The following is a 10,805-nucleotide window of genomic DNA, read 5'->3' on the forward strand; positions in this document are numbered from 1 at the left end:
CCCCCCCCCCTTTTTGCATAGCACTCCAGATCTCCTTCCTACCTTCCCCATTACACTAGTTACAATTGCACAGCTGCGGCAGCGCGAAAAGCTCCGCTCTCGGTCGAGAAACTCTTCGATCGTGACCATAGCAAGTTGGCTCATTACCATTTAGAACGTACTGCCAATCTGTTCGAGGGTGGAACGCTATCAGCCTGTATGCGACGGCTTCGATCTGGCACTCGTCGGGGTGACGTGGCGCCACATCCTTTCGATGGCACCGGTAAGCGACCTAGTCCGTGCCGCTCTGAGACCTCTCACTGAATACGGTATAGGATTGTATTGGTGGCTTTCATGGCTGAATTAATTTCAACAAGCCCGAGTTACAACAACAGAAAAGTGCCTATCGGTAATTGGCTGTTTATATGCGCAAAGCTATGTCCCTTTGGGAAAAGTGGCCACTCCAGCCCTCAGTTTTTCCGTTGAAGAATAGGGAATGCCTAGGGGCGGCGACTTCGACGGCGACTTCGACGGCGACTTCGCACCACGGCGAATTCGCTTAAAGCTTGGCAGAGGGTTCCACACCTAATTTAGCTAGTGTCTATTTTTCCTTGTCGTGAATCTATTTCCTATTGCAATTCCAGACCTCGCCGCCGCCTGTTTGTACTGTATAGCCAACCTTGGTGTTAATCTCTTAGCCATCCTGTAAATTAAGCAGGAAACTTGATTGCTTTGCCTCAACTAGCCTAGTAGTCCGTTCGCCGTGGTAGATACAGTGGAAGTTATAGCTAGGATTGGAGGGCTTGCCACCCCCTCCTTTGACTGTGCCAAAGCCCTGGGTAGGGGAATAGACCTGGAGGCGCTCCTGGCCTGGAATTCCTCAGGTGTGTCATAGATCTCCTGGTCGACAGGATCACGGCGGTATTTGGCAGGATAGCCATTCACAGCCTTCTCAAGTGGTCGATGGAGGTGGCCAGGACAGCCCGGCCCAGCACGCCAGGGAGGACCATCGGCCATTGCACAGACTATGCGGCGGCGGCGGCGGCGAGAGCCAGATCGTGAGGTTATCCCAACATTCAATCGCTGACTGAATTACAGGATTTGTGTGACTAGCAGAAACGAATGTCAGCCAAATTTGCTATGCCAGGTTTCTACTAGGCATGAACAGGTAAATTAAGCGAATTCGCCGTAGTACGAAGCCGCCGTCGAAGTCGCCGCCCCTAGGCATTCCAGGGGAATATGTTCTAAAGGGGAAACGAGTTTCGAGACTGACTGTACGCCATCTGGGCGGACTAAGACACCTGCGGCCCGCCCAAATGAAATAAACATACCAGGCCTACTTCGTACCCAAGCTAGACTATGCATCGACAGCGTGGCACAATCTCAACAGGGATAAAGGGCATCTCAGAATCCTCGATACCGTCCAAAGAGCAGCCCTCCCTCGGGATCATCTCGCCATTTGAGTCCGTTTGAACCCAGGTGCTCGAGGTAGAATGCAATGTGTTCCTTACACGCCTGAGACTCAAACTCCGGGGGCAAGAGGCGGCGATGCGATTATGCTCTCTCCCTCAAACACACCCAACTTGCCAGGGTCGTGGACCGAGTAAAGCAACGTGTGAATCGATGGGGAACTCAGCCCAGATTCCCGTTCGCCGAGACCAGCGAAACGTTCGACATTAGAGAGCTCGGGGTCGCTGGAGACTATAGACCCAACACCCATCCCACCCTAAAGCCAACCAGAGTGACGCAGGCACCGGAAGAAACGAATTGGCTGAGCGACTCGCGAAGCAAAGCAGTCACATCTGACAGAACAACACAGGGTTGGCCGTCTAGTATCAACGTACAAACGAATAGTACGCAAAAGGATCCAAGATGAGTGGCAAGAAGAGTGGAAGGCTACCCCAAACGTCAAACATTTGAAAAGAATCGATGACGGCCTCTGGGCCGGGCGGCGTCTTCCGTCTTCACAGCCAACTCACACGACCCCGAACCTACCTTACGGTACAACCTCGGGCCGGGCACTCCTGGCTGGCACTACACAGCCCACAGTTTAGGTTCATAGATCACGAGCGCTGCGCGTGCAGAGCCATCGAAACGGTAGTCCACGTGCCGGCGGACTGCCCAAGGCTCTAAAAAGCAAGGCAAGAATGACGGTCTCAGGTAGGAGACTCGATCGGATGCGTCGTAACTATACTCGGAGGGACCCCTCGAAATGAGCCAAGGTAAGGCAAGTAAGGACCGGATCAGGTACAAAATTGTCAATGCTATTCTAGAATTTGCAGAAGCCCTAGGAAGGGCCAAATCACGGGCTCCGATGACGGGGCGAAGGGAAATCAACAAGTTTTAACGAAGCTGAAAGCTCGCCCATGTAATAGCGACAAGCGTATCGTACTAAATAGAGACTGAAGAGGAGACCATAACAGTAATTACCCGGCATACCACTCCCTAATGGAGAGAGAGATCAGGGTTAATGAATCGAGTCAAGTCAAGTCAAGACTGTACGCCATCTATTCTTTCTTCAATATCTCCCAAGAACCAAATAGCGCATGTGGATTTGGCATACAGAAGGGGGAAAGGACGAACAGAAAAATCGACTCTCGGCGCAACCGGTTTGATATCCAGAGGAAGTGACATAAAGGTGTGCTGTGCTGCTTGGATTTTTCGCCGTTAATGTCATCGCATGAAAATTTGACTCGCGTATTCATAAGTCTTCTCGACAAGTAAGCTGTATATCCCATATGGACTTCCATTCCAAAAACACCAGCTGTGGCAGCGGAGGCACGCGGTAGCCTTAAGGAGATACAGATCTTCGGCGGTTCTCGTGCACATCCTTAATCGGTCCCTTCAGTGGTTTCAATATTCTCCTCATAATGCGGCACTACCGCGCCAGCGGGAGGTTGACGGTGATCGATTTGGATCCACCAGTCGAAGAGGATCCTAGCCAGGGCGGATTCTCCAGCGCCGTATTCCAAGGGAGGGCCTGAGATATCTCCTTCTAAACGACCCTTTCTAAATACCGCCCAGGCGGAAGTGTTTGTGCTCGAGAGCGAAATTTCTCTTCGCCGATTTTGCACTTGGAAGTCATGTAGAACCACGACATCGCCGCGATAGACTTTTGGAAGTGCGTGTTCATCAGGTCGAAAGATCCGAGTAGCGATTCCTTGCTGCCGCTCGGGGACAAGTGAAGGGTCAACCAACCGTAGGGTGATAAGATAGTCTTTAGGACCCGACCTCGAGCGTACCGGCGGCGGTGAGGCCTCCTTGGAGACGGCTATAACATCAACCGGTCGACCGAAATACTCGCGGAGGGTGTTGAGGTGAGGGTAGTATGCGAGAGATGTCGCGATCCCTCCAGGCGTATCTCTTTTCTCCTTTTCACTACTCCAGTGTGTAAATATCCATGCCGCCCCCACGCTGTTTGGCTCTGACGATTCGATTCGACCCGTCGGTTGTGGCATGCCTTCCTCTTCAGCCGGCAGAGTGTAAAGAACTGATGTAGCTCGGCGTTACGGGCCAGAGACGATTCAGACCGCGATATCCTCCATGGAAAGGTTACAGGCGGTTTTAGCTGAAATTTTCACTTTTGCCGTTCGGTCTCACGATCAGGTCCCTGTAAATAGACTAGGATATTGCTTAGCGTACCGTTCCAGAGTAGTTGGGCTCGGTTTCTTTACTGGCGAAGGAGCGAAGGACCAGTTATTTGTGACGAAGGGTCGCGGACTGACCCAAGACATGACTTGACCAGGTGGAAGCCATCTTAAGCTACACAGCACCTGCCCGTTATCTGAGACAAATTTTCATTGAGTGGGAGTATTCTCCATACTGGAAGATTTACGCTACAATTTTTAAGTGCCGTGAGTTGTGACGATATAGTCCGTACTCTGTGTGGAGTAATGCGGATGCAGGACTCAGGCAGTGCCGCTTTGGGAACCAATTATTAGCGAGACACTCTTACAAATGCTCTAGCTCTATTAACTGATTGGCCAATCACTTACGGCGCTACCTTAGAAAACCCGGCAGAAGGGCCAATTGGTTTGGGCCCTGGCCCCGCTTGCCATAATTGCAAGCAAACTGAGTGGTCATTGGCTGAAATGACCCATTTTGTCATAAACGAAAATGGCCAGTTAGCAGTTCCTGGGAAGGACCTGTAAAGAGGAATGAGGGGATACCGCAGCGGCGCAGTCAGTCTCCGCTAGGAACTCCAGTGCTAGACACACAGCACAGGCTGACGAACCCACGATTGACCATCATTTATGTGTAAAAGACGCCCGAGGTATTCCCACACTACGTGGTCGTCAACCGCAGGTGCGACGATCGACTCGGCTTCGTCTAAGTCACGCGAACCAAAAGAAAAGAGAGCCAAATAGGCCATGCAGGCGTGCTCGCTGTGGCTATAAGCACTGGTTAATACCTCCCTCACACTCTTCCAGTCTCCTCCCGTATGTACCCTCGTCTAACCTGAAAAGACCCCCGTTTCATACTGTTGACGGAAATAGGGCCTGCGGAAAAGACATGAATCGGTCTATCGGGGTGTGTCCCGTCCCAGGTCGTGCCTGATCGTTGATATACCAATAGCAATGGCTAGAGAAGATCTCTTCTGGTTCCTGCGACGTAGATCTCTCAACGGGGGCACTAGTGGGATTGCCGTCTAATCGATGATCCTGAAATAGTTCCCCAGGCAGCGATCGCCAAGAGATGACAACAAATCCCCATTCCGAAGCGTTAAGGCTCTATGTTCAAGGGACGCGCATGTTCGACCGAAGAGCTGGTTGGGCAGTCCCAGAGAGGTATCTTTCGTGGAGAAGATATCTTGCGCAGTCTTCCGCATGTTTGCCGAGTACGTACGTAGTCCTATACCGCACGATCGAAGTGGAGAGCTTCACAAGCGGCACAGCCAGACCCGATGCACCGTCACGAATCGTGAAGCTACGAAGACACGAGAATTTTTGTGGAATTCTCGTAAGTATGATAGGTACTAGAGATACTGTTTTGTCTCATTTGTATAGCTATGTTGTCTTATTGGTTTGGGATGGGAGGGGGGAGGGGTGGGCGGAGGCGTTGGTATTTGACAAACAGTCCGTCGATCTAGGAGCGGAGGCAGGAAAGGGCGGGAATCTGACACTCTCCGGTTCTTTCGTGGTCGAACTAGGCCATGATTCTCCTGACACCGTCGACGCCGAATGATTTTGCTGGCTGCTTGGGAGGTGGCTGAACAAGCGCAGGCCGCAGCGGCGCAGCCAAGTCCACACGCGAGACTATATTCATTGTCGAACCCGGTCTTTAAGTACTTCTTCTTGTATTGCTTGTGTCCTGAGTACTACAGCCAGTCAAGTTTAAAGCCTCGGGAGCCGATAGCTTAGGATTCAAAGCTTTAATAGATCGGGTTGTTTGATAGTTTAATAGAATGAGCGGAACGCTTATTGCACGCGATCATGCCTTTGTCGATCGATAACCACTTCGCTGGCTTGCTGGGCTCGGGGTGGTTGGCACGGATCATTCATGGAACCGGTTCCAGCGTGGTTAATAGAGACGCACGAGTTGAGATCTCGGTTTTGTTAATCGCGAGGAATCGGTGTGTTTGCTCCCGTAAATTGCGATCCCGGTGTCGACGCAGACTGTGGCCTCCGGCGCGAGACTCGCGCCGCCAATGGTCAAGTTTTTCTTTTCCCCATGTGAATCCCCCTATAGATGAGAATGCCCGACTATCGGAGTAACTCTCATATAACGCTTGGCGGCGAACTCCTTAGCTTGTGTCTTCCAACTTTCAGAGCTCTGAGATTTGATTCGCCCACCATTTACGACGGATGGTAAAAAGGTTGGAGCTAGCCCTTGTAGACTTGCCCGGAGTCCTTTCGAGCACCGACGTTTGTGGTCGCTTTTTCGACCAGAGTGCCGCGGGATACCTCCCACCATTGCCAATCCCCTATCGATGGAATCTCTATAGCCTGGCAGACCAAAGTCGTCGGCTAGACTTTGCATTACGCGACGCTGCTGAGAGTCGTGTGCGACGTCATTTGCGAGGCCGCTCCGAATTTATGAGGTTGTCTATATAAATAACTAGCTGATATCTTCCTCGACCAAATCCCTGCTCCCTCTCCTACTTTCCCCTCCCCTCGTTTCTTTTAAACTCAACTTCCGATGACATGTTTGAAATAAGAAAACCTCCAGGTACCGGTTCAATAGCATCTGTTACCCCTCTTACGCCCTTTTGTTCGTGTCTATGACAACTATGTGTCTCAGTCCGGAGGAGCCGGATCCTGTGAGCACCGAAGATCTCAGCCCGGTGAAATCGTCCAGATCTACTTCCAATCAAGCTGCTTCCTTCAACTCTCACGCTTCGACGAGATCCGACGAAGACTGGACGAAGATCTCCGACCCCGCAGAGAGGCGACGAATCCAGAATCGGCGTGCTCAGGTGAGGAGCCTCGAGTGGACGATGAAACTGATTATCTGACTTAGGCGACAGCGCAAGTACCGCAAAAAGAAAAGAGAGGAAGACTTGAAGCGCAGTGCACAATCACGTTGTGACATCATCGAACAGCCAGAGCCCCATACTCAATTAGCTACTACGCTGCTAGACCGAACGGAAGAAAACAAACCCCAAGGTATATGCGCGACTTGGCCAACCCCGAACGTGTACCGTGATCCCTGGGGTCAGCAATACACAATATCATCCCCAGAGAGGGAGAGTACCTCGGTCGACTTTTTTCACAATCCCCGTTTTCAAAACCTACCTGGCAACGAGGTGTCGCTGAGCATAATTGATACTGGGGCTCACGATTCACAACAGATGGCACCTGGTAGTAGCGCCAACAATGAAGGCATTTTCGGCCAGTACTCGAGTCAGCCGTGCTCATTTGACCCCGTATCCGGAGGCTTGTGCTCTTCATTCCTTGATATGGATCACGTACCTATCCCGAACCGTTGCGGGTTAGGTCCACATATCTGATTCTCAAGGGTCTTGCCATGGGACCGCTCTGTGGGATTGTGTCGGCAGCCTCCGTTGTAGGACTCTTCAACATTGCCCTTGCGCGGCTGTAGCATTTAGAGAAGGATAGATAGGTCCCGCGGACGGGGTCCGCGGAATAATTGAAACACATGCCAAACAAGGGACGATGGTGTTGAACAGTGAGGATCAGGGTGTGAATCCCGCGTTTTCCGGTGTATTTATATTATTCTGTGTTCTCCTTGCTTCTACTGTAAAAGCTCCATGTCTGCGTAATATATGGCACGGGGGCAGAACCATGATTGAAAAGATCCCCCATTATAACTGACGACCTAGCTTGCTCAACATCGCATTGTCCGGCGGAAAGGTTCTAAGGGCGGAAAATGGATATCCTTCTCTATCAGGGTGAATGGGAGTTAATGACACCCTCTCGCTTAGCGAATCCCTTGGTCCGCTCATTTGGTCTTCAGAGCTTCGGACACCGGTGGTGGATGGAATATGATGAGACGCACTAGGGATTCCCGTTTCGGGTAGCCTGACTAAAGAGCTCGTTGAGGCCTGGTCCGGCTTCTCACTGGGGTGCCGGTGGTAGTTCTCTAACTTCTGGGTCGGATGAGAAGCTAAGGGCCTTGGATGGATAGTACGCAGTCCACCACCGCGTTGGCCGGTTGCGTGGATCTTCACGCTCCCATGGCTTGAGCGATTTAGCGGACGTGTGTTCGGATTCATTGACCTTGATGTGTCGTGATCCTCAGGGACCCAGGGAGTCAGCCGCCATTGCCCCGTCCTACGTTGACACTCGCCGGCCGTGGCATCTTCACGGCAGTTCTCACAAGGACCATCGTTCGAGCCGACACATCGAATCTAAAAGGCTTTAGTACCCCTCGAGGCCAGCAATGCCGAATAGAGCGAGCGGTACCTCCCTTTTTCTTCTGGCAGGACCGGCAGGCCCTGACCGTCCGCCGCCACGCTCGAATAGCAGGAGTACGTGCCTCAGCAGGATGAAAGTACCTCCACGGAGAAGGATCCATCGACAGGCGTACGGAAGGGTCGGCCTGGACGGGCGAGATGGTTTCTGACCGGTCGGACCACAAAGGATAGGTGTTCGGGGGAGGCGGATTACCCTTGAGAAAACATGAATAACCGGGCGCAACCACTTACTTGGCTTCATCTCGGTCTACTTACAGGATAATCTTTTTGTACCCAAAACGGACCGTTTTCGTGGCGCGAAGGCTGGGTCATTGCGTGATTAGGATCCGGCCGCTAAGCATAGCTTTTGTTGTATTTGAGATGGGTTTTCGCGAGAGGAGAAACGGAGAGATAGCTATGATTTATACCTCTGTCGAGTCTCGTCTAAAGAAAGGTGGGTGAAAGGTTTAGCCAAACTCAATATGGGGGACTGAAAAATGATCTAGGGCGAGAGCATGATGTGCGGGGGCCCGCAGGACAAGAGAACGGGGGGAAGGGGCGTAGGGGGACCAGCGCGGAAAGAGAGGTGATTCGCCTGCTGTCCTCTGGTAGTACGGATCGAACCTAGGTCGGATGAAGATTTATGCCTCCGATTGGTAGGAAAGTATCAGCCACAAGGATTGGCTGAACTTTGAGAAGACCACGCTGATTGGTGCAAAACTTTCAGCGTGGTTAGCAGGATAAGGTGCCATATTTATTTGGACAGGAGGCTGAAGCTTGAAGTAATTTAACTTGAAACGACCTGTGCACTGTCTTTTGTCCCGTCGGAGGCCGCCGTGGTGTAGATAATGCTCTCTGGGTTGGGGGTGGGGAACGTCGGGCGGGTAAACCAGCTGTGCAGCGAGAAGTGCTCAGTTACTTCGATGCATGCAAATAAACCCGTTGAGTCCGAGGCATTGACCATTCGTGGGCCACGGGCCTTTTTGAGGAGATTGCCCCCTAGCTTGTTCGGTAGAGAGATATGTGACTGAGATTATCACTAGGCTGAACGCCGCGTATACTTGTCTCCGCCAATCTAGATGTCAACTTCCAGTAGATCCATAACAAACCCCTAACATTAATTGATTAGGTAGTCTCCAAGCCAAGACGGCCGGTAACTCGCGAGGGAAACCTGAAAAAGGAAGGCATCTCAGTATAAAAAGTGCGTGAATACCGGAGTAGTCATTTCGAATTAAGCTTCTTCTCGCTCCGTCTTACTGTATCTCCTGCCGCTGATTTTTAGAAAGAACGCGTTTTCTTACTTATGTCATAACCCTACCCTCCTTTCTTACGGCGGGGTTCATTTTTTCTTTCTTTTTTATCCCCCCCAATCGCGGTGTGGAGCTTGGGAAGAGAGTAAGGTTTAGCATATCTACCGTATAGACATTGTGGTCTAGAGAGTCTGGAAATCGAAGACCTTCCTCTTGCTACAATGATACGCGAAGTATTTCTCCACTCTCCTAGACTGAGAATCTGATCCGCTAAGAAAGCTTTAGCTCCCCTTCTGACGACCTCGGGTGTCGTATCGACGGCAATGCGGACGTGAGCGGAGACGGCTCGAAATTGGACGCTCGTGCGATGAGCGAGTCACGCTAATTGACTGGGGTCGTTGTCTACATGCTTTCTTCCGCGGCGCCTCTTCCCCGTGATGCTCCTCTATACGTCGCTTCCGACCCGGAGGACTAACTTCTATAGGCACAGGTGGCTGAGTGTCCGAACCCACCGCCTCCGCTAACATCGGTGGCAGGTACGACGTGGCCCAGGCCCGCTGATAATATGCAAGTTCCCAAGCAGACGCCATATCGAAAGGAGAGCCAGAAATATGCCCCACACCTTGATTCGTGCGGAGCTTGACGTCCAGAGAGGCTGACAGGTCGCGTTGGGTGACGGAGATAGGGCAGTCGAAGTTTCCAATGACATCCAAGACACACTGGCCAACCCGAATGCCACGGACAATCACCTCCGCATAAGGAAGCACCTGATCTCGGAACCGGTCGTAATTAGGGTGAGACACTTTCACGCGGCAGCGAATGTGGCCCGTAAAAGCACACAGGCCGATATCGTTGACCCTGGCGTCTGTAAGTTCTAGGTAGAACATGTTACTCAGGACCAGCGGCGCCAATTGGGTCAGCTCTGGCGAGCGCTGGAAAGTGCGCTGGGCGGAGTTTCTCAACCTCGGAATGGCCTGTACGCTATCTAGTTTTGGAAAGGGAGAGGGAATTGTGGTGTCGAATCGAAAGCAACGCCCTTCATCGACAAGCCGGGGATTCCCTATCATAAGCTTCCGCCATGCCGTGTCTCCGCATAGATGAGAGTTGAGGAATCCGTACATCTGCCAGATGCCGCTTTCACGGAACGCCCGTCGTATCCAACCCCGTCCATCCTCTACACCGGAGACCATCGTGTTTACATCTGAGTTCGTCGTCGTCTCGTTCGTCCCCGTCGCTAGGGAGACGAGATAATCCGGCGTGTGGGTATTATAACCAGTCCCCTTCCGTCCTGAGGTTATCGCGTTGCTCTCTGCTATAGCTAGATCACTAGGATTGATGGCGCACATCGCCCCGTCTTGCACCATCTCGTCCAGCCCCTCAAGACGATGAGGAGGAAAGTACCTGGCAGTCTCTGTTAATATTGTTTCCATTCGGTGGGGCCGGGACTTGTCTTCTGCATTCGAGAGCGCTCTACTTACACTGGAGCCGCCGTCGTACATCGAAGGCTACACGGGTGTTATTGTGTCTCAGCTCTCGACCGGCCAACAGGGGGTTAAGAAGAGATGAGCACACTGCTTACCATTCCCACAGCCGAGTTTCAGTGCCACGGAATATTTGATAATCTGTGACTTTACGTCAGCTGATTGGATCAATGAGGCAAAACAGACCGGACAAAAGCCCGGGACAGAGGAGTTTTTGGGAGAGGGAAAGGAGGGGGGGGG

The 10,805-nt window shown here is 52.0% G+C and overlaps 2 protein-coding genes across 2 annotated transcripts; one reads left to right on the forward strand and one right to left on the reverse strand.

The window, feature by feature from the left end:
• Window positions 1-2,810: 2,810 nt before the first annotated feature.
• Window positions 2,811-3,437, reverse strand: PV07_12633 (uncharacterized protein; the record flags this gene model as incomplete). The annotated part of the gene is made up of 1 exon (XM_016400175.1): window positions 2,811-3,437. The coding sequence occupies one exon, from the start codon at window positions 3,435-3,437 to the stop codon at window positions 2,811-2,813; it is 627 nt and encodes a 208-aa protein (XP_016242178.1).
• Window positions 3,438-6,208: 2,771 nt separating this feature from the next.
• Window positions 6,209-6,828, forward strand: PV07_12634 (uncharacterized protein; the record flags this gene model as incomplete). The annotated part of the gene is made up of 2 exons (XM_016400176.1): window positions 6,209-6,394; window positions 6,446-6,828. Coding segments are annotated over 2 exons (567 nt in total), but the record flags the coding sequence as incomplete, so codon positions are not given.
• Window positions 6,829-10,805: the final 3,977 nt, after the last annotated feature.

The sequence above is a fragment of the Cladophialophora immunda genome, assembly GCF_000835495.1.
Source record: "Cladophialophora immunda strain CBS 83496 unplaced genomic scaffold supercont1.35, whole genome shotgun sequence".
In the NCBI taxonomy this organism is placed as follows: Eukaryota; Fungi; Ascomycota; class Eurotiomycetes; order Chaetothyriales; family Herpotrichiellaceae; genus Cladophialophora; species Cladophialophora immunda.